The sequence below is a fragment of the Ambystoma mexicanum genome, chromosome 2p, assembly GCF_040938575.1.
Source record: "Ambystoma mexicanum isolate Mex_15411 chromosome 2p, UKY_AmexF1_1, whole genome shotgun sequence".
NCBI lineage: Eukaryota > Metazoa > Chordata > Amphibia > Caudata > Ambystomatidae > Ambystoma > Ambystoma mexicanum.
In genome coordinates this window covers 103,469,679-103,494,002 of record NC_090923.1, presented here as the reverse complement: position 1 = coordinate 103,494,002, position 24,324 = coordinate 103,469,679, and the positions used below count along the sequence as shown (strand labels likewise).

The following is a 24,324-nucleotide window of genomic DNA, read 5'->3' as shown; positions in this document are numbered from 1 at the left end:
TCACAGGAGCGGTGAAAAGAAAAAAAGGGGATACAGAGTAACCCACCAGCACTCCACATACAGTGGGGTGTCCTGGACTCAATATAACATCTAGAGAGGATAAAAATCTCTCTACTCTTGGGAACATGTGTTCCTCAAGGTAAGCAATTATTAGAAAAGTTACAGCAACAGTGAGAAAAGGGATACTATGCATCTCCTCAGCATTCCACATAAGGTGGGGTGTGTAGATCTCACAAAGGGGATTGTAGAAAGGATAAAAAAGTATCATTCTACCCTTGGAAACAGTAGTTCACACAAGGAAGCCAAGAGCAAATAAAAAAGCAACACCAATAGCAAAATGCAGATGCCCAAAATGCTATACAAGTCCAAAGATAACGTATGGTGAGTCATAAAAAAGACACAGAGTAAAAGAAAGGGTGACTGGTGGAAAGATTCCAACTCACCCAGGAAGATAGAAAAATAATCCACGAGTCCAGCAAAAAGTATTAGGGGTTCTTACAGGCGAGTTAGATTTAGCATAAAAATGAAGATCTAACCTAACACTTTTGGTACTACAAGCTTTTACAAGGTTCAACACATTGTTATGCCTGTAATTCGTTTGATGTGTAAATGAATTTCCTCTCAGAATCTACTCACAATTTCCAGGGAACACAATGGGGAGAAAAACAAAGTGAAGGGGATCAAATGCTTTTGCCACACCAATTCAATCTTTATGCTGTTAAGGAGAGGTGAAAATGACAGTATGGAAAAAGTGAGGTAAAGATGAAAGGACACATCCACCATTTGGCCTAGGGCAGCAGAAAACCAAAATACTGAGCACAGTCCATTACTTGAACTCACAAGGGAGGAATCGGCGATTCATCCTGCCGGAGGTGAATATCATTATATTGGAGAATATTGTTCTAAAGGGAAATTTCAGGCATGTAGTGCTGTATAAAAACGTATTAGTGGTCCCTTACCTTCCCTCCTCCGTAGGTGCAGTCATAATTGCCAATAAGGCAGTTGGCTACAAGTAGGGCCACATTGTCGGAGTTATTCCACCCAGGTCCTTCAACTGCAATAGCAATGTGAGCCAAGGGCAGATCATCATTCCTATATTGAATCTGGAAAACACCACAAAGTAGTGAGCCACAACTAAGCAATTAACAGTGGTTGAAAACAAAATAAGCTAAATGCTGAAAACTGAGGAATGCATTTTACAAATGGCAACTATGGATATTCAATAAGTTTGTCTCCCTTTACAACTATCCGAACTAGGGAAATGAAGCATTGAAATTCACATTTAGAGACAGAAAGCTACAAATTTCACACCATATTCAGATACAAGAAATAAGACAACTAATATGGAAAAAACACTTCCCAAGCTAAACAAATTGAAGATTTTTTTAATGTTATATACGGATACTAAGGTACTGTCTTGTTTTAAAAGGTGCCCATTCCTGTCGAATGAGGGACCGTAACCAGAGGAAAGTTTTAGCCAGTCATAAAGGTTATTCAAGCAGAAGGGACCAGTGGCCGCTCCAGAGCTGCATATACATCACGCACGAAAACCTGGCTTAACAAAATGTCGGTGGTCTTTTCCAAATGAGGCTTTAAATGACACTGTTCAAAAGTAACAAGGGCCACGATCATCCCATGGTGGACTGCACCATCCTTAATTTAAAGAAAAATAACTGATCTCTCACAATATCATACTTTTATCAAAAGGTAGCAAGAATCGATGATACTAAAAAAGGCAGCTTTGGAAAATTGCAAGGGAAGACAATCTCTTAAAACTCTAATCAACACCATGCAAAAATAGACAAAGGACTGCCTTGAACAAATGGTTTTGACCATACCTCGCTACCAGTGAATCGACAAGGTGCTAGTACAGGAATTGCATCTGCCTCATACGTAAAAGGTACTCCTGCAAAGTGCCGCTGGGCAAGACTGGCAAGCTGGTGGTGTTCAACCCCTGTGAAGATACAAAGAGAAAAAGGCAATTAAACTCCTCAAACACTGAAGAGCAGGAAATACATCTTGATTGGAAACAATCATGGCTGAACTCATGAAAGGAGGAGCTTTGAGGAAGTGAGCAGGTGCGGGGGCAGTGAGCAGGTTATAAAAACCTGATACAGTATGTATAATATTGCATAGAAACTGGTTTTCAGCAAAATATGAGTGTAGTAGCTTGAACATTTAAAGCAATTACACAAATTATTCTGGTGAATCTTGGCTGTGGTGTGGCAAGCTAAGAGGCATTCAAAACGAAAGGCAGAAAAAAGAAGCAGTCTAGTATTCTTTGCAAATAATGGAAGAATGTCATTAGCACTGGGGAAAGTGAAATGTACTACATGGAACGTCGAGGACAAACAGCATTAGGACTGTTATGGCAAGACTGTATGTAGTAACCCTGTGGGAGACTACACCAGCCTTGTCTTCTTGGCAATAGGTAACCCTACCTTTGGTATAGGCCTGTGCTACACAAGTTGGTAGAGTGACTGAGCAGCCAGGCTTATCGCAAGAGGGGGTCAAGGTGAGCTGTAGGGTTGTAACAGAGCTTCACAGTGACATGTATTCAAATAACACTTATACTCAATATTTGATAAATCTTTTATTAATTTAACAGTTTTAAAATAAGCCTTCTTTAGAAGGTAGCAAATATGCAACACTAAAATATACTTTGAAATACACAGTCTCAGTAAATAAGTAGATACCCTTAGATGGCACACAGACACTTCCTACACCCGGTGACTTCAATATTTAGGACACTGGACATTTATATATCACCTGTACATTTAGAGCAATACTGAGTTTGGTGTCAAAAGGGGAAGGAAACAACGGTTAACAAGTTTCTCAACAGGTAAGCACTTTTCAATCCCCCAATGCAATATGATTAACCCTTTCCCAGCTATACAAGTAAGCTATGTATGACTTTTTGGAGGGACAGATCAACACGAAGTCAAAGTGTAAGAAGAGTCTTCAGGGAGCCAGGACAGCCATTGTCACTTGAGCAAAGTCTAAGGGAGCTGAGGCAATTCTTGAAGATTAGCCCAAAAGTCTTGCACAATGTTAACAAGAGTTTGTTGAAAAAGACATTACTGTTGGGCCACAAGCTGGGAGGCGTGTGAAGGGCAAAGCTGCAAGCAACTCAGTAAAAGGCAGCAAATGCAAGTCGCAACTGAGAGCAAGCAAGCAAGCTACACAACAAGAGGTAAGTACCCCTTTGTTCACAGTACCTGGAGTCTGAAGAAAAGGTTCCAGCTGGATTCTGTTCCTGTTTTAGTTCCTGCAGATCCTGTTTTTGGGCCTCAGTCGTGAGGACAAGGACGCCGCCTGGGGACACTTGCACTACAATTCGAAGGTCGGCGGCAGCGATGGGCGCAATTCAGATCGGCGGCACTTTACAATTTCAGCTACTAGCAAATAGCACCACCACGGTTCTTGGACACCTTGTGGGCTTCCTTCACTTCTGGGATGCAGCACTGTTGAGGCAGCTCAGGAAGTCCTGCTTCGAGGGAGGGTCTTCCCGGAGCTCAGGGCCGACTTAAAAACTATACTCATTTCTGGAGGTTCTGTCCCCTGGGTATGCAGTCTTTGCATCAAATGTATTTCCATCGAAGGTTATTGCATCGAGGATTTTACCAATCTATTTGATGCACATTTTCCCGTTACAAAAAATTAGATGGAAAATACCCTTGATGCAAAGAATTCGATGAAAAAAAAAAAATAAAAAAAAATAAAGTTACCTGTCCCCTGCATGTTCCAAGCATCCAAGCACAGCCAACAGAGGGTTTCCAGGCAAGTTCATCTTGGGGCCAATTGGACCCACCAACCCAATGGGAGAAGTCGTCCTTGGCAGGGCTTCTCTCGTCAATCAGAATTTGGAGCTTCAGCAATTCAGCAGGGCTTCACCGGACAAACCAATGGTAAAGGAGGTTGCAGCAAGCTTCTCTTTTAAGTTCTTCTTTGGTTCCTTCGTCCAGTGGTAGACTGCCTTCCTGGCAAAATACCTCGCCTTTTATGCTGGTTTCTCCCATTCATTCGCAGCCTAGCTGCCACTCACAGCAGAGCGACTGTCCAAGGACAACCCAGCCAGCCAATCATCTTTGGTGCATTCCTGTTACCAAGGAGACTAAGCACAGGGAGTTTCTGGAACTTCCCTCGCTTCCTACCATGCCAGACACGCTGGAGCCAGAGGCAGGCTTCTGCAGTGAACCCTGCCAAAGATAAAATGAACAAAGGAACCATACCTGGTTTGGCGCGCAGAGTACATCTCAAGGAGGACCTATACAACTAGAAATGGCGGAAAAAGACGACCAAGGCCATTTTGACAAAATGGGCACCCATGGGTGCAATACTGCAGCTGAGGATTCAGTCTGCAGTAAAAACACACGATGGTAGGAAAAAGTAAACCAATGCCACATTCCATTAATTGTAGAAAGGGTAACAAAATTGTTACATCAGAAAGTAGACCAAGGGGATCCTAAGTAACCCTCCAGCACTCTATGCAGATGTGTTCTGCATTTACAAAGTAACAAAAGTCAATTTCACTTTACTGCTCTTGGAAACAAGTTTATCCAAGAGCAGGTATTTAAACCTTTGAGAAACCCAAAGCACTTCTCTGGGTCACTGCACTGAAGGTGTTGCACTGTAAAAAGATGATGCCTATGGAGCTTGTCAGACTCCAAAACCAAAAGAAACTGAGTTAAAATCAAAGAAGAATACGAGAGGGGGGATAAAAGGTCTCTCTCTAGGATAAAAATTAAAAGACCTATAGACCAGCAAAAGAGCTGGGGGTCTGTAAGGTAGAAGGGAATTGGCACATTTCTGAGAACTGCCCCCAATAAGGATAATGGACAAAAAAAAAAATAAAAAAAAAATCAGAATGTTCAAGACTGCAGGTCATTTTCTCCAAGAACAAACTGACAGATTGTTGGGGAGAATTTTCATTTCTGTGCCAATTCCCTTCAACCCTTGACACTCCGAGCTCTTTTGCTGGACTTGGTAGTTAAAATTAAAAAGTCCTGAGTGAGTGGGGACCCTTTTTCTCCCTCCATTGTTTACCGGATTTGGATTTTGGGTTCACACTGTTTTTGGAGTCTGACAAACGCCATAGCAATCTGCTTTTTGTATGGTGACAGTGTCACTGAGAAATGCTTTGGATTTCTCATAAGGTTTAGATACCGTTCCCAAATATAGTAAGTGAAACTGACTTTACTTACCTTTTCTCTTTGTAGGTCCAGCACACACCATTTTATGTGGAGTGCTGGGGAGTTACTTGAAGCCCCTTATCCTACTTTGCCATGCAACATTTTTATATTACCCTCACTACTTTAAATGGCAGTGGTTCAATTTCTCCTGCCATTGCGCTTTTCTACCGCAGGCTGCAGCCTCAGCTGCAGTACAGCACCCGTGGGTAACCATTTTGTCAAAATGGCCCCAGTTTCCTCTGGCTTCATTGTGTCTGGAAGGACAGGATGAGGTAGGGTCCTGAAACTCCCCGGTCCTTTGTCTCTAGGAATGCCTGAATGAAGCTAGTCCGGGCTGGCTGATTGATAGCCCAGGCCCTGCATGAATGGGAAAAACCTGCTTAAAAGGCAAGGGTTTTGGGACTATACAGTCGACCACTGGATGAACATCCGAAGAAGATACCATGAACGAAGCCCGCTGCAACATCCTGGACCTTCAGAATTGCCCGGTGAAGCCCTGCAGCTGTGCTGATCTTCACCTCGACAGAATCTCCTCAGGAACTTCTCCCCTTGGGTTAGTGGGACCAACTAACCCAGAGACTAACTCCACTTGGTGCCCTTCCCAACTTGCTGTGCTTCTCCTTAGCAGCAGAAGGCCAATACATGGGGTTGAAGGACCATAATCGGGTGCAACATCTGCCGCGGAACAAATCCAGCTAAAGGTTCCAGGAGCCTCCTAATGACCCCCCCCGCCCCCCAGAAGGAGGACCTCCCGATCCAGAGTGCAGGAACGAGAGAGCATGGAAAGTCCAACCCGTGTCCTGCAATCCGCATCAGTGCCGTTTGTTAAGCGCTGAAACGAAGATCCTGGAGCTGCCGATGACCTTCCAGAGTACTGCTGCAGGAGTCCTCCAGATGTCCTCCCCTTGTCCCCACGACTGAGGCTCAGGAACCAGGGTCTGCTTGGTTGTAGCAAGACAGAATCCAGCTGGACCACCTTCTAACCAGAGGTACTGTTTGGGCTTGGGGTACTTGCCTCAAGTCATGCTGTCTCACTTGAGGCTTGCACCTACTTACTTTCCAAGTTGATTTCAACTCCCTTTACATAGGCTTAACAGCTTGTGGCCCTACTAATTATTCTGAACTCTAACTTTGTGCAATACTTTTATCCAAGAAGTGCATCAGATCAGTAGACTATCCAGATGACTTTGGCTGTCCTGGCTCCCTAAAGGCACTCTTCTTAATCCATTGACTGATATTGATTCTCACCCCCCCCATCCTCCCACAATAGGCTGTGGCTGGTTAAACCCTGTTACCGCTGGGAGAAGCTGATCTAGACTTCATTGGAGGACTTAGTAGTTCTCACATTCTGAGAAACTGTTCTAACCTTTTTGCTTCCCTTAACCTTTCGTTTCTACAACTCTGAATCTGCAAAGTATGCTAGTGTTATATATAAATGAAACTACTATCCTTGTGATTGAAGTCACCTGTAGGAGAAGTGTATGAAGCATATCCAAATATTATTCACTGGTTTGTTTGATTCGTATTGTTACAATCTACCTTTTAAAAAAATGCTTATTTAAAACTGACGTTAAATACATAACTTTATAACTGAAACCTTGAGTGCAAGTGTTACTTGGCTACTTCTATTTACGGATTTCAATTGTACAGCTCTACAGCTCACATTTACTTTTCGAGATAGGCCTGCTCAATCAAACTACCAACTTGGGAAGTACAGACCTATACCAAAAGGAACACGTTACTTACCTGTAACTGTTGTTCTCCAGCATGGGTCTGGCATGGATTCACATGCTCATGAATATTCCCCGTCGTCAGGCTGGGAATCCTCGGTAAAGAAAAATCAGTATCAGTTTTGTTTCTGATCTGTCTTTCGTAGTAGTAACCAATCACTGATCTCTGCGTCATACTGACCACAGCCAATGACTGCCCTCTACCTAAGCCCCGCCTCTGGCAGCCATCTTCAGATTTGGTAGCACGTGAAGTGGCAGTATGACCAAGTGAAGAGCCGCAGAGGGGTAGGCGGGAGGGTTCGCATGTGAATCCATGCCAGACCCATGCTGGAGAACAACAGTTACAGGTAAGTAACTTGTTCCTTCTCCAGCATGGGGTCTGGTATGGATTCACATGCTCATGAATATAAGAATAAATAGCAGTACACACATGCACAACCTCGGGGGGGAGGCGGGGGGGTGGCAAAAGGCTCAACATTAAGCAATACAAAAAAACTCAACATTAAGCATCTCTTACCTCCTCAACAGGCTCACCTTAAGCGAACAGGTTGCGCAGCACTGCTTGGCCGCCCCTGGACTCCTCCCTGGAATTCCGATCGACGCAGTAGAATCTCGTGATGGTGTGCGTCGACCGCCACGTAGCAGCCCTGCAGATGTCCAGCAGGGGCACACCAGATAAGAACGCCATAGTACCATCGATCGCTGTGGTCGAATGGGCTCGGATGGCCTGGCAGCGGTCGGTTAGCCAACCGGTGACAGTGCATGATGCAGCCGGAGAGCCATCTGGAAATAGAAGACTTCGAGAGAGCCTTTCCTTGATTCACAGGTCCAAAGTTCACGAACAGCTGTGATGTCCTCCGGAAACTCTTTGTGCAGTCCACGTAGAACTTCAGCGCTCTAGCCACATCCAGCGAGTGCAAAGTCCTCTCGGCCGGCGATGAAGGAGACGGGAAGAAAACAGGTAACACCAAGGGCTCGTTAAGATGGAAGTCCGACGGCACCTTGGGCATAAAGGAGGGGTGCGTCCTAAGCACCACCCTTGAGGCATGGAAAGTCAAGTACGGTGCTTTGCAGGATAGGGCCTGGATCTCTCCCACTCGTCGTGCGGAGGTAATGGCCACCAGGAACGCAGTCTTCCACGACACAAACCATCGGTGCGGAGTGCATCGGCTCGAATGGGGGCCCCATGAGCCTGGTCAGCACCACGTTAAGTTCCCACGCCGGGGCGGGAACGACCGGAACAGTCCTTTCATAAACTCTTACCAGTCGATGGGACCACAGCGACGTCCGTCCTGTGGTTCTGGTATATCTGGAGATCGCCGCCAGATGAATCTTAATGGAGGCATTGGCTAGCCCAGCCTTTTCCAGCGATAGCAGGTACGGCAGCACTTGAGGGCCGTAATCCGTAGGGGGGTTGATCTTCTGTGCTCGGCACCAGATAGAGAACCTCTTCCACTTATGACCGTAGCATTTGAGAGTCGAGGATGCCCTGGCCTTTGCAAGAACCTCTCTGCTATCGGCCGGTATATCGTAGCCTCCAAACTCTAGCGCTGCAGGAGCCAAGCCTGCAGGTTCAGCGACGCCGGGTCGTGGTGGAAGATGGCGCCTCCTTCTCTGGAGAGAAGGTCCGCGTCCGCCGACAGCTTGATGGGAGGGGACGTTGACAAGTCCAGGAGGTCCGGGAACCAGATCTGCCTCGGCCACGCCGGTGCGACGAGGATCATCCTGCACCGGGACCTCTTGAGCTGGCTGATGAGTCGCAACAGCAACGGAGGGAACGCATACAGGTATAGGCCGTCCCAGGGGAACGAGAACGCATCGCCCATGCTTCTCGGCTGTGGAAACCTGCTGGCGAACCTCTTGCACTTCGAGTTCATCGCTGTTGCGAACAGGTCGATTTGGGGTTTGCCCCATCGTCGGAAGAGTTGATCCACCTGATCCTGGCGCAGTTCCCACTCGTGACACGCGCGCAGCTCCCTGCTGAGCGAGTCGGCGATGGTGTTTCTTTCTAATGCCAGGTGGAAGGGAACCAGGAACATCCCCTGGGCGACCGCCCAATGCCACAGATCCTGTGCCTCCTTGGATAGGGCTGGGGATCTGGTGGCTCCCTGCTTCCGTATGTAAAACATTGTCGTGGTGTTGTCCATGAAGATCCACACCACCTTGCCCTTGAGCGACGGGAGGAACGATTTTGAGAGCCCAGAACACGGCTCGGAGTTCCAAGATGTTGATGTGCAGGAGCCTCTCCTCCGGGAGCCAGAGGCCTCTTGCGTGGAGATCTCAGGTGTGGGCGCCCCAACCTTGCAGGGAGGCGTCCGTCGTCACCGTCTCCTGGTACGCCGGCGTCTGAAAGTCCTTACCCGCCGTGAGGTGCGCTCGAACGCCCCACCACTGATTCGCCCGCCGGAACACCTCGTTGAGGGGGACCCTGTCTTCGAAGGTGCCCGTCGCCTGCATCCAACGGGCATCGAGAAATTCTTGAAGAGGGCGCATCCGTAGTCTGCAGAGGCGCACCAGGTAGATGCAAGAGGACATCATCCCCAGGAGGGACTTGATGGACCTCACCCTGGCCACGTCCGTGGCTAGCAGGCGCTGCACTTTGCCTAGAATGGTCTTCGTCCGTTCTTCTGACGGGGCCGCCAGGCGCCTCACTGTATCGAGCTTCGCTCCCAGAAACAGGGCCACCTGCGACGGCACCAGGTGGGACTTTGGGTAGTTTATGGCGAATCCCAGGTCTGTGAGTAGCTGGACGGTCCTCGCAGTGTGTTCGACAGAGAGTTCCCTCGTCCTTGAGCAGATGAGCCAGTCGTCCAGGTAGGGGTAGACGTGAATCCCCTGCAGGCGCAGCCGCGCCGCCACTGGTGGTAGGCACTTGGTAAAGACCCTGGGGGACGTGTGACCGTATTGGCGTCTTGTCCTAGAGAGGTTTGCTTCTTTCAGGCGCATTTGGAATGTTGCACGTTTATAATACTGTGCCTGGTGCTTTAGATGTAATGTCCGGGTCCCTCCGAAAACACCCACCTTAATTTGCAGTTCGGAAGACTGTCTTGCTGCTACCCTAAGGCGGCTGTCTTGCGTAACATCTGCAGTGTTCCGTGATGCTACGTTGATGAAAGGAAAACAAAAATATGGACCAGCAGGCTTTGCCCTATGATCTTCTCGGATCGGGCGGTCCCGCAATGGAATTTGCAGCTTCTGGGGAGGCGTAGGAGTTGAGTGCTCAAACTCACTCATTTTTTCTACGGGGGGGGAGGCAGGGGGCATTTTGGAATCTGCTTCAAGTGTTTATGCAACATTTAGATTAAGAATTCAGTCCAAGCATTCACTATGCCATCATTCCAAAACAGACTATTCTATGCACATTTCCAGATGGCTGTATAGAATGTTCAATTTATTAAATAGCTTGTTGCTCTTTAACATTGGGGAGTAGAAATGAGAGGCCGTGCATGTGCCTTAGTGCTTGACCTGAATTTCATGGTTGTGTCCATGATGGCAACCCATCAAACTGGACTCTTTGTTTGAATACAGTGTTTGATGTTCTATAAATAAAGTTTCACGTTGAGACACAGTTTTTACCTTTGTCATCTCTATCCTGAGATTATTTTAGGACTCTTGTGGATAATTTTGCCCTTTGAATTGAATTTCAAACGGGCAGCCATGGTTTCTCCTGGATTTACTTTTTGTGAAAAGCATTCTTATGCAGTTTTTTCTAATAGCTGATCCATCAATGTTCATGTTTCCGAGGACAATGGTGGATGCCAGATGCTTGGGTCTTAAAAGGGGTTATTTGTGACTTCCTGGATAATCTGTGTTGGGTAAGAATTGGTGCAGTCGCACTATTGGTATTGGGTAACCCACCTTCTCCAGCATGGGGTCTGGCATGGATTCACATGCTCATGAATAGTCCCCGTCGTCAGGCTGGGAATCCTCGGTAAAGAAAAAAAAATCAGTATCAGTTTCGTTTCCGATCTGTCTTTCGTAGTAGTAACCAATCACTGATCTCTGCGTCATACTGACCACAGCCAATGACTGCCCTCTACCTAAACCCCGCCTCTGGCAGCCAGCTTCAGATTTTTACCGCACGTTCAAGTGTTGGGAGTCCTCGTGCTTAGCTCTCAAGCTTTTATTGCGTGTTTTGCGCTTTTTCAGGTGAATTTTCAAATTTTTTCGGTTAATCGAGCCTCAAGCTCCACCGTTTCTACTCCCGTTAACGGCTACCCGTTGCAGGATTTTCCTACGCCCCTCAAGGGTGAAGATTTCGTCGAATCAACTTCTTGGAGGATTCCAGAAGATTTGCGGCCTACTTCGAGATGGCCCAGGATGCGAGTTTGTCGCCCGGACCCAAGCTGTTTCGCAGCTGCCCTGGATGCGGGCTGCAGAATGTGTTTAAGGAAGACGAACATTTGCGATGCCTCTACTGTCTTCATGGGGACAAGACTCATGTAGAGAAGGACAGTTCTGCAAGAACTTGTCGGAGCGGACCATGAGGGACCGTCGATCCCGTCTCGCAAGCTGGTTGGAGAAGGGCTCGACGGGTGAGAAGAAGGGGTCCGAGCGGGCTTCTTAGTCCTGTGCGGGCGCCCCGGCGACGGGGGCCCAACACCAGGCCAAGCGCTGCGAGTCCGCTGGCTCCGGGAGCGCCGAAAGGTCGGGCTCTTCAGTCGCCAGGCAGGGCGCACCTTCCCCGGCACAGTCAACCACGAGCCAACACTCCGGTTCGGGGAAGAGAAAGTCTGAGACCCCGTGTAAGCTTCAGGAGAAGCCCCGTCCGATCTCGGAAGAGGGGGAGCGAGGCATCGCCCCTCCCCGAAGGAGAAGGCCCGGGACGCACCCAAGGTGGTGAAGGCCCCTACCCAGCAGGCGAAGGCCTCTATCGAGGCTATCGCGGCGACTCTGGCCAAGCCGGCAGAGACACCGCCAGCGGAGACTGCCTCCAGGATTAGAGTTTCCCTGCCGCCAAGGAGGGAATCCTCTTTCAGCCCATCGTCGTGGCCGCCATGATGGAAGAAGCCCTCCTCGAGCTCCAAGTCAGCCTCGGAGGAGGAACTGACCGAGGCCGTGAGGAACCTCGAAGTCCAATTCGAGAAGGTTCGATCCCGTCAGGAAGGTCCTCGGGAGATAACCGAGGAAGACGATGATGGTGAGGAAGAGCGGCCTTTCCTTCCGGCACAGCCGGATCCTAGGCCTCAGGATGGCTCGGCAGCCATTTTGTCTGCCATCCAGTCCTTATGCTCTGAGAAGGACGAGATTCCCACGGCCCAGGCCGGAGGACCCTGGCCCGTCGGGAAGTTCTCAGAACAAACGACGGAGGACCCAACCCTCTGCTCCGGTCGCCCCCGTAAGGCCTACAGTTCCCTCCTCATCCTCCCACGAGTCGGGAGATGACGGTGCGTTGGGCTCGACGACGGGTTCTGAGGGGGGGGGGGGGGGGCGACGACGGAACGGGTCTCCCGTCGCACGGGCCTCGCCGCCCGACGAGATTGGCTCATTCCACGCCATGATCGCCAGGGCGTCTGAATTGTTCCAGCTCTGCCCGGAGGAGCAGAAAAAGGAAGGTTTCCTCTATCAGTGCTGGGAGGCCAAGAGGAAGACGGTCATCGTGGTGCCCCTAATCAATGACATCTGGGAGGAGGGCCTGTTGGTTCTCAAGAACCCCTCCATGGCACTAGCCAAAAGGGATCGGTACGAGAAGAACAACCGGGTCCCCGAAACCACTCCCCTGTGCCTCAGGGCCCAGCCAATGCCAGACTCGGTCGTCTCGGCGGCGGCGAAGAAGAAAGCGGCGGGGTCAGGGGCCTCGACGAATTCCCCGCCGGGCGGCGAGGGAAAGAAGTTGGACGCCATGGGGCGGCGGGTCATTTCGTCGGCGGCGATCAAAGCGGCCAACGCCCTGGCGATCGTGGCCCGTTACGACAGGGAGCTCTGGTTGAAGCTGGCCCCCATATTGGACTTCCTGCCGGACAAGAGGTCCAAGGCCCTGGAAATACTGCAAGAGGGCGAGGTGGCGTCGGACCACGCCATAACGGTGGCAACCGATATTGCCGATACCGGGTTCCGCCAGCTGGGCAACGGTGTTTGCCTACGACGACGGGGTTGGCTCCGGGCGACCGACTTCCGTCAGGACGTCCAGACCAGGGTGTTGGACATGCCGTTCGACGGCAGCAACTTGTTCGGGAAGGCGGTGGACGAATCCCTCCAAGCCATAAAAACGGCCCGAGCCCTTCAGCAACGACGGCCCTTTTCGGAGCTCCGGAGGCAGACAGGGTGCCTCCAAGGGATCCAGCGGTGGCTCGTCCTACCGCCAGGCGGCACGCTCCTCGTCTCAGGAGACCTAAAGGGGTCGCGGCAAGCAGGGAGCGCCTCGCCGCCGTCAAGGTGGCCAGGGCGGCAAGGCCACCACCTCAAAGCAGGACTGAACCGGCCGTGGTCTCGGGCCTCCACCGAAGCACCCCGGTGGGAGGCCGGCTGACTAACTTCGTCAGTGTGTGGAAGTCCATTTCCACCGACCGTTGGGTGCTGGATACCCTGGCAAGAGGACACTATGGAATTCCTGAAGAAGTGCCCTCACGTTCCACCTGTGGCCAGGGAGGAAAATCACGTCCCGCAACTGCTGTGGAAGTACGGGCGATGCTCAGGAAAGGCGCCATCGAGCTTGTCCCGAAGAGGCTCCGGGGCTCCGCGGTATACTCAAGGTACTTCCTCATCAGGAAGAAGACGGGCGGCTGCCGCCCCATCCTGGACCTTCGTCGTTTGAACAAATACATCAGATCACAAAAGTTCAGGATGGTCATTAGCAGGTGAGCTCAGAAACAGTGAACACGGGGAAAGACAGCAAAATAAACGTATACGCATGGATTATATTGCTACAGCAAAACATTGGTATCGGAGAAGGGGGGGCTTCGGGGTGGGGGAAGCACCCCGGACTCCAACACTGGAAATCCTAAGTACTTCTGCTTCTACGTACTTTTTAAAACTACAAGAACCCCCAACCACCTCATGCTTGGCTCCAAGCAGTGCCTACCTGATTGCTGTACAACCATTATCAGCACACAGGAGGGCAGTGACCAACAATACACACACTGCGCATATTACTCACCGATATATATTTTGTGCATTCACAGCAGACGCCAGGTCATAATACTCCATTGGCGCCGTGACCGCAATATCGGATCTCCGGTGGGATTATGCCACGTATAGGGGATCCAGGCAAAACCAGGAAGTTCACGCAGAAGGCACGTCAGGCGGTAAAAACAAGAAAAGTCAAACTGGGCAGTCCCAACCTCCGCACAAGCAACATAAGTCGCTGGAAAAGCTTTGGGCCAGTAGTAAACATCCCCCGGGACAGTGGCTATGCCTTAACTGCAACCATCATCTGCGCTGCAATGCAAAGTGCCCGACATGGCGGCCTCCAACGAGGACTTCACCAAAAGCTTTCAGGACCGCTTTTATTCAAACTCATTTGCAGTTTTCAACGTTCACAGCAGAGATGAGAGGGTCACTCGCTGAAGTGAGCAAAGAAATAGCATCTTTAGCAGAAAGTAGACTCGAATGAAAACAATACTGGCCCAGACAGAAGCAAACAGACTTTGCACTAGAAGAATTGTCCAGAACACACAATTACGAATTACAATACGAGGACCTTGAAAACCGATCCAGACTATCCAATATTCGGATCAGGAGCCTCCAACCAGGCTCCCGAACTAGATGTCTTGGCTGCAAGCGCCCTATACCCGCAGAAAGAACGTATCCTTAAGGAGGCAAGGACTGCCACGACAATCAAATTCAACAGGACAGAGATCCAATTATATCAAGACCTCTCCAAAAAAATCATTGCAACATGCACGATATCGTGCGTAGACTTCAAACCAGGGTCATAAAATACAGATGAACATTTCCTTTCAGACCATCATTCAATCTGGACGGCAGGCCGCATAGAATAACTTAACTGGAGGTGGGAATGCCTATGTTACATATAGAATGACCCCCCCACAGAGGGCACATCAGAAGATATGATCCACAAGCAGCAACATATAGCACAAAACCCAAGGCCGGGGAATGGCAAATTGGCACTCGACAAAGAAGGAACCGCAAGAATCGCAAAAACAATGCAATCCCGACTGAGAGGCCAAACCACTAAGGCATCATAATGACTCAAAGGAATCTGTTACTGTGTACCTTTTCTGGCAGAAGTAATACCGATAGGAGTACCATTGACAAGCAGCAAGAGTGCAGCACATTAGAATCTATCCGTTTTAAGAAACGGATGGGGGAGCTAGGACTTCATGCACTTTACCCTGGTACAAAAGATAGATTGCAACCGGGTGACTTTTTCCCGGATTTGCACCAGGGAACTTTTGGGAGGGGGAAAAAAAAAATCAATCAGGTGGGTGGAGGCGGGTCAGTAAGTGTTAAAGTTGTGTTAAAGGGATAGTAGTATGGGGGGGGGGGCGGGGAGGTTACACCTGCAAGGCATCGGAATGCCTCAGTAATCTTAGTATTGTACCAATCCTATCAATCCTTCAGCGCATTGGACATAATGATTAAAGATTAGTGTTTGACATGGAATGTCAGGGGGAGCTTAATACACTGCAGAAGCGTAGGAAGGTGGAATCGTTCTTGAGGCAGCACAGAAAACACATCCGTAAGGCAGACAATAGTAAATTACACTTGCGTCAACACCCGTAAATCATTCAAGCATGTGCAGGGGGTAAAACTACAGGCATATTGATTGCCATCAGATAAGGTTCTGGGGCCCAAGTCAGTCGTATAAAAACACATAAGGAAGGCAGATATGCATTTGTAATATTAAAGGTGGGTTCCATCATTTTGACAGTGGTCTCATTATATGCCCCGAACATAGGCCAAGATGGATTCTTGAAACACGTGATGGGCCTCTTGGAGTCATTTATGGAAGGTGAATTGTTAATATTGAGTGACTTCAATTTGGCATGGGATCCAGTGCGGGATAGAAGTGGGGCAACCCTATGGGCACCACACCCACCCTCCTTCAGGTGCATTATAGCAAACATTTATAAACCTTTCCTTAGTAGACATTTGGCTCACATTTGACGAAAAAGGATGACCGTAATAGCATTTTTGATTTTATCTGCTTAGATTCACATGCTGTGCATATAGTCCAACATCTAGTGGTAACCTCAGAGTATTGCATCTTGTCTTTCGAGGATAGAAAGGGGACGTTCGACATCGTAGTGTACCCAAAATCCCTCACGCGTCAAGGTCCCTCTGATTGTTTTTCTGCCGTGAGGGAGCCTTATGACTATAGTGAGTGAGTACAGAAAAGAGAAAGTAGTAAGACGTCTATGTTCCTTCCATCCGAGCGAGGTGAAGGATGGTCGCATGTGAATCTAAGCAGATACAATCAACAGAAATGCTATTATGTTGTAATGCCGGTCTTCTGATGCTTGTTAATTTGCATAGAATCACATGCTATGCATAGACTAGCGAGCAGTACCCGGAATAGGAGGTGGGTTGTGAGAAGGTACACTTGTCCGACCCGAGAATCAGACCTTAATGGAGTGTCTAGGCAATAGTTTTGTAAAGGTGTGTACAGAACTCCAGGTTGCCGCTTTGCAAATAGATTTGAGGGGAACATTCGCAATGAATGCTATGAAAGCCCCAGTGCCCCGAGTAGTGTGCGCTCTAGGTTTGAAGGGAAGTTCTTTGTTTCTCTCTTGCAAACAGTGTTGCAATTGACAATCCACTTTGAGATGGCTGATTTAGAGACAGGGTCCCCTTCTCTACCAGCCGCCACTGACACGAAAAAAATTGGTTGGTCTTTTAGTGGTTTAGTCTTCTCCAGATAGTAGACTGCCCTGCGCACAGCTAGTGTGTGTGTGTGTGTGTGTGTATGCTTCTCTCCGCCATGTTTGTGGGGAACTGGAAGGAAGTTGGCAGTTGTATGGAATGGTTCACATGGAACTTGCAAATAAATTTGGGTGCAAACAGAGGGGTGAGTGTGCAGAACCACCTTCTCTGAATTGTAACAAAAGGGTCTAGGACTGAAAGGGCCTGTAGTTCGCCGACTCCTTATTGACGTGATTGCCACTAGGAAGGCGGTCTTGCAAGTAAGAGCTTTGAGACTTGCTCTATGCATAGGCTCAAAAGGAGACAAATCTAGCCATACCACATTTAGGTCCCATCCAGGAGCCGGGTTAGAAATGGGGAGGGGGGGTGGGGGGGGTGAATCCTTTTAACCCCTTCCATGAAAGCCGGAACAGGTATTTTCCACCACAACACTTTGTTGTGATGTAGTGTAGGCTGAGTCCAGCTAAGTGGACCTTCAGTGAATTAAAAAAACAGGCCAGAGTCTAATAAGTGAGTCAGGTATAACACAATATGAGTAGTTGAGCAGTCAATGGGATTGATGCTCTTGGAATTACATAAGATGATAAAATGCTTCCATTTACTGGAGTAGTAAACTCGGGTATTAGGTTTTCTTGCCTCCCTAAGTATGTCCATGCATCTCTGAGGAACTTGGAGGTGCCCGAACTCTATGACCTCAGGAGCCAGGCTGCGAAATTCAGAGTTTGGGGGCATGGATGAAGTGTCTCCGCTTCGTCCTGAGATAACATGTAAGGGCAAGGCATTTTCATTGGAGGAGATAGTGTCATCCCAATCAGATGCGAGAACCAGGGTTGGCGGGCCCACATTGGGGCCACCAAAATCATAGTGACTGGTTCCTGGTGCACACATTTCCCTGAACATGTTATCCAGAGACCGTTCCCCTTGGATCGGTTCTGTGGGTACCTGGAGGAGTAATCTTGGCATTGTGACTTCTCCAGAGTTGAAAACAGGTCGATCTCTGGGTAGCCCCATTCTGCGAAAACAGTAGAGACGATGTCCCAGTGTAGTCGCCGTTTGTACTCCCAAGGGCAGCGGGAAGTCTCTGCTGAGTTTGTCTGCCAGAAGATTGAGTTTTCCTGGAACGTGTTGGGACAACAGGAACATCTTGTGTTTGAGAGCCCACTTCCAAATGTTCTGGGACAGTTTGGTTAGCCCTGGAAAGTGAGTGCCCCATTGCTTGTTCAGGTAGTACATGGCTGTGGTGCTGTCCGAGGATCAGGACCGTCTTCCCCTGCAACTGTGTTTGAAAGGCTTTCAGTTCTTTGAATACAGCCAAGGGCTCCAACAGATTTATATGGTTGTATGCTACTTCTGGTGACCAGATTCCGTGTGCTGTCCGCTGACGCAGGTGAGCCCACCACCATGTGAGAGATGCGTCCGTTGCAAGAGGTTTCCACTGCAGTGGTGGTGAAGGTTTTCCCCTTCAAAAGGTTTTCCCTCACCACCACTGCAGGGAGTGAACGAGGGCTGCCGAGACGACGACTAGATTGTCCCATTGTCCACTGGACTCGCCACTGGCTGTTGAGTCACTCTTGCACGGGACGCAGACATGCGTAAGGCACCAAGTAAATGCAGGATGCCATCATACCCAACAGTCGCATGGCCTTGCGTACCGCCACCTCTCGACTGGCTACATGCTGAGGGATCTACAGCATGTTTTGAACCCTCTCGTTGGAGGGGAAGATTAGGCAGTCTTCTGTCCGAATCATAGCTCCCAGAAACTGATTGACTCGACTGGGGTCTAGGCTGGATTCCCGGACTGAATAAGAGGTCTATCGTCTTTTGAGTATTCAACAGACATGTTCCGTAGGGGTCCCCCTGTTATGAGCCAGTCGTCGAGGCAAGGATAAACTGGCATGGCTTGCCTGCGCAGATGTGCTGCTGCAACCGCCAGTACTTTTGTAGATACCTTTGGGGCTGAGGCAATGCCGAAGGGAAGTACTTTGAACTGATTGTCCTCGATCATCAACCTTAGGTATTTTCTGTGTGCCGGCAACACAAATATGAAAGTATGCATCTTTAATGCCCGCCCCCCCCCCGATTTAGCAGAGGAATTACTTCTTGCAATTTGACCATACAAAACTGAGGTTTCACAAATTTGTTCACTGGGCGCAAGTCTAGCACAGGTGCATGGCGAGATCCTTTTTGGGTACAAGGAAGTACACTAACAAATACCCTAATTTACCTGTAGAAGAGGGACGACTTCGATAGCGCCCTTTTCCAGCCGGATCTCGACCTCTTGCAACAGGATACTGAGGTGTTCTGATGTTAGGAGTCTTGATCTCAGAGGCCTGAATCGAGGTGGTTGGCTGAACTCGATGCAGTACCCGTGGGTGACGGTCTTGAGCACCCAATGGTCGGATGTAATCCCCTCCCATGCTTGCAGGAATGATGTTAAATGTCCCCCGACCGGGGAGGCATGGGAGGGGACCCAGATCTGCAAGTCACTTTTGACTGGAGGCTGGGGAGCCTCTGGGAGGTGGAGTTAAGCCCCCTTCCTTTCCCATGGCGTTGTCCCCTAGGTGGTGGAGGTAGAGCTCTGACCCGAGGACCAAATGTTTCCAGAATTGTACTGGTGAGGGGAGCGACAGTAGTATTGCCCACGAAAGGAGCAACGAGAACCTCCAAATCTATGCTGGAAGGGCCTCCCGAGTAATTTGGTTCAAACTTTTCAGAGTCTCGTGTTCCTTTTTTGCAGTCTCCAGTGCCTCATTGTTAGGAAGAATTCTCATAAAGGTGCCAATTCCCTTCACTTTAGAGACCCCCAGCAACTTTGCTGGATTTTGAGTACTTGATTTTTTTTTACCTGGAGAGCGTGACCCCCTTTTTCCTCCCCCACTCCTGTATTTTGATGCGCGTTTTACTCTTGTGTTCTTCGATTATGGAGTTGTAGACAACTCCATAAGCATCATCTTTTCATGTGTGTCACAGCACCCTCAGTGCAGTGACACAAGGTCAGCCTTTTAGGCTGTCCCAAGGTTTAAATACCTTCTCTGGGATAAACTGTTTCCCAGAGAAAGTAAAGTTAAATTGACTTTACTAGGCTTTTTAAATTCCTAAACCCAGCACACACTATCTTACAACAGAGTGCTGGGTTACTTAGTATCCCCCCCCCCCATGTATAGAAACTCATGTAGCAGTCAAATGCTACCCTTTCCTCTCGAAATGGCTGGTGGCAGTGGTTTTACAACATACCATGATTTTTTCCGACCGCGAACACTGGTAGCGTTAAAGCGGGGAAGCCATGTTTTTCAAGATGGCGTCTGTGCCTCCTTTGTTTAAAAAGGTCCCGGTCTTTTTACACCATTTGTTTTTGGAAAGGTCCTTCTAGAGTTGGTCTTTGCACACCAAACCAGGTTGGGTCCCTTTGTTCCTTCAGGACTGAAGACCGCCTCTGGCGCCAGAGTGTCTGAGGTGGGCAGGAAGTGAGAGAGGTGCCCGAAACTCCGTGTGCTTAGTCTCCGATGAGACCCAAATGCACTCTGGCGTGATTGGCTGGCTGACTGTCCGGCAAGGACAGCCACCCTGCTGGGGGAGTGGCAGCTAGACTGCAATGAATGGGAGAAAACTTTAAAAGGCGAGTCTCTTGGCTTGGAAGGCAGAGTCAACCACTGGAACGAAAGAACTGAAGACGAGCTGGAAGAGGGCGGCCGCTGCAACTCCTGGACCATTGGTTTGCCCGGTGAAGCCCTGCTGCAGGTCCGAATTGCCAAGTTCATCTCAACACAGAAGCACTTCAAGGACAACTTCGACCAATCAACTCGTAAGCCACCTGGATACCATTCTCGGAGCTGGTTGTATTTTCCTCAGAGTGCTGCAGGAATACATGTAGCCAGGTAGGACATAAGTTTGTGTGCTTGATGACAACTACCAGAATCGAAGATTTGCCAGCTTTGTGACCAGTCCCCGTGCAGTGCAGGAGTCCCGACGTCCTCCCTCTTGTCCCCACGACTGAGGCTCAGGAACAGAAGTCTTCTGCTGCATCGTTTCCTTCAACATAAGGTACTTTGAAAACCTGACAGAGAACTACCTCTCACTGCGAAAGTGCGTGAAACTGGCAACTTGCAGGCCTAGTCAGCTTGTGACCCGACATATAAAGCTTTCTTCTAAAAACTACTACTGAGAACCGTGGCAAAGACTTTTCCATTTAACTACCAGACCGTTTTTTCTGATGCAATACTCTAGCCCATTGACTTTGGCCTACCTATTGCATTGGACCAACTCCTCTGGTGAACTCAACTATGTGCACTGTTTAAGAATAACATTTTATTAACCTATGCCTTTTTGCTCCTACTTCAAATGCTCCGAATGCCATTTTGCTGCTCCTTGAAATTATCTTAAATGCGTCAGAACCGGGTAGTGTGAAGTACTGTAGAATATTTGTGTGATATTGATTGCCTCCTTTTAGTGAATGTTTTCTAACTGACTGTGTAATAAATTAATAAGTGTTTTCCCAAGAAATCTTGAGTATAAGAGTCTATTTGAATACTTGCGATTGTGGACCTCTGTGTAACGCCCTTAAAGCTCACATTCCCTCGTGAGATAAGCCTGGCTGCTCAGCTCACTACCAAAAACTGTGTATTACAGACTTATACCAAAGGTTGGTTTTGCTTACACCTGTACTTTCAACCAGGGGTGCCGTTTTAATAGGGTGCCCTGGGCTAAAGTCAAGTATTCTTTAGAATATCGTGATTCACTTGCTTACCTTCAGACATAATCGCAAGCAAGCTTGCACTGGTTCAGGGGCCCATTGAAGGCCCTCCTACAGTAGGTTCCACTGAACATCCGAGTAGCTAGCCAACAGTGTAGTATTGTTGGCTATGCGTGTGAGTATGCTGCAGCAGTAATCCTTTTTCCCAGTGCGTACAGCTTCTTACAATCTTTGTCAGGCGGTGCCTCGCCTGTGGACAAGGGGACACCTGCTCTCTTCCTCGTTGTCGTAACCACTGCGAATTCGGAGTGACATGTCCCTTAATGTAGACAGGGTAAGTAGGGGAAGGGCGAAACAGTTTTTCCACTTGTGGATTAACAGCCCTGGTCTGAGCGGGTGTTAGGAAGGAGCGAGGAGTCTTTAGAATTTAATGGGGCAGCCTGACTGGCAGACGGCTTCTCCTTTAGGATGTCCTCAACAAAGTCTGAATCTTGCACTGCCCCCTGCGTGGCAATTTGGAAATGTTCAGCTGCCTTCTTTAAGATAGCGTTAACGCCATCTGGCCATCAACAGGTGATGCCCGACGGACTGTTGGGAGAGAGGGTAGTCCATACACAAGGTGTCTGGCATCAGGCTAGGGGACACCCAAGGTTGATCAACTGGGTGGTCATCCTCCCATCCCCGATTGGGCTCAGAAGGATCATCAGTATGATCACCAAAGGGGGCATCATCCGGTGCATATGGATCAACATGGAATTCATCATCAGTGATGTCCAAAATGGCCTCTTCATGATGTGGATCAAAGGTCCTTTGAAATTTGGCCACAGGCATATAAGGGCTCTCTACACAAGGCCTTTTTGGAGCAAACCTTTCCAAAGGTTTTCTAGTCTGGTCTGGTCCACGATGAGGAACCAGAGTGGGCTAAAGGAGAAAAGGGCTCTTCTGGATGATCCTCTTCCCTGAACGTCGAGCTGCATCATCTAGAGCCTTAGCTAAAGCTAGAGGGCTCTCAGAGTAATCTTTTTTCGTCTCTCTGGGTGTTTCAACCCGTCTCGACGCGTCCTTCGTCTTTGTGTTTCAGCTGAAACGTCTTCGCGTCGTCACAGGGAGATGTACGGACTGTAGGTGGTTGCGCAGTGAATTTCTGCGCAACCGGGCCCTTGTCCAGCTTCAACGCACTCTGAGGCGTTTCACCGGCCGTATGGCTTTTGGGGTTGGACTGGCTGGACGCATGATGCATGCCGCTGACGGGGTTGCAGAGAGGGCTGCCAATCACGGGAACCTGCGGGTACTGCCGAACTGGCCGACGTACCCATTTGCGCCTTGGACGCTTCGAGTGAACTGTCGAAGCTGAACCAGGGGTTGTTTCCTTGTGTGGGAATTCAGTTCATCCCTGTCGCCTGATGTAAATTCCCCATAGCGGTACTCTCGTCGTGCCCATCAGGGCCGGGGACGGACAGCGTGGAGCAAGAACACTCCTGCGTAAGGTCAATGGCATACGAAGTGGAGCCTTGGTCGTCGCTTATCCTCGTCACATTCGCTGGCTGTGGCGGCAGGGGAGCTGGCCACGCGACATCACATAGGCCGTCCAACGCTTTAATCGACACTCCTTTAAAGTCTTAGGATGTAGGAGCTTACAGGACACCTCATGATCTAGGGGAAGACACTCATTGCATCGGCGGTACTGGTCTTTCCATAGGAATTTTGCCTTACAGGAAGGACAACATCTAAATGGTGTCCTGTTCATAGCTCAGGATCTCAAAGGTGACAAAACCAAGGGAATAAAGAAGGGAGAAGGAAAGGCATTCTCGAAAGAATATAACCCCCTCAGACCCCAGTCTCCGTACTATCTAGGCCGGCCAGAAGGCCCGGCCACATGGTCGGCAGCGCCGACCGGAGCCCCAGTTGAAATTGCCCTCAGCGGTGGTACTGGAATCAAGCGTCGAAAGGGGGGAGGACAATAGAAAAACGACCAGAGGTCGGGAAATATAACAATAGCGCAATTTTTGGAAGAGCTCCGCAATAAGGCGACCATCTGCGGGACCTCGACGCAAGAGGGATTTTGGGTACACTACACGGCGCGTTAGGGATAGTGTTACAGGCACGCCCTGTCGATGTCACCTTTTGATCCTCAAAGGACAAGATGCAATACTCCGCAGTTACCACTAGATGTCGGACTATATGCACAGCATGCTATTCCAAGCAGATTAACAAGCATCAGAAACACTTTATTCGCATGCGCATAGATCACTTTCCCGTATAGTTTACACCTGGATTTCTACCCCACTTTTGGGAACAATTACAAAAGTTACGACACACAATTACTATATCGGATCAGGCCCCTCTCACTATTATGGAGATATCAGATGATAAACCAAGGCTTTGATCATGGAGATTCCCCGGTACCCCATTACAAGACCAAGCTAACAGGGAAGAGATCCCTCACTGAATGTTACTTGCGATGAGTTTAAAGTCACAATTAGAGGCCATTTTATAGCAAAAGCCAATAGACGTAAACAGTATACATTATTGGAAGAAGAATTAGAGTAATTATCCCCAATTCTGCAAAAAATTGAAACACCTGGCCACACAGATGCAGAAGGATTTCAGAGAAGCAGGCCGATTAAATCTCTATCTAACGAAGAAAGCTGAAAAATCCCTTTTATTCCTTAGACAAATACTATAGTAAAGCCAACAAAATGATCACCTTGAGGCATTTAAGCTTTGTCAAAGGGCGGCATCCAGAGTGATACAACAAATTAAATCACCTTTGGGAGCGGTCACTTCTGAAACCCACCGCATCCTTAAACAATTTCAATCATTTTATACCGATTTATACAAATCCGACACCCCGGACCTTTATCTCCAAAAAGCATACTTAAATTCG

At 48.9% G+C, this 24,324-nt stretch overlaps 1 protein-coding gene across 1 annotated transcript in view; it reads right to left on the bottom strand.

Annotated features, from left to right (window-relative positions):
- UQCRC1 (ubiquinol-cytochrome c reductase core protein 1) overlaps positions 1 to 24,324 on the bottom strand; it is a 159,524-nt gene that overhangs the window by 57,599 nt on the left and 77,601 nt on the right. The window contains exons 7-8 of the mRNA XM_069643343.1: positions 1,839 to 1,954; positions 960 to 1,103 (exon numbers count right to left, since the gene is read on the bottom strand). Of these exons, the coding sequence (XP_069499444.1) occupies positions 960 to 1,103; positions 1,839 to 1,954 (260 nt within the window). The remainder of the gene's footprint in view (positions 1 to 959; positions 1,104 to 1,838; positions 1,955 to 24,324) is intronic.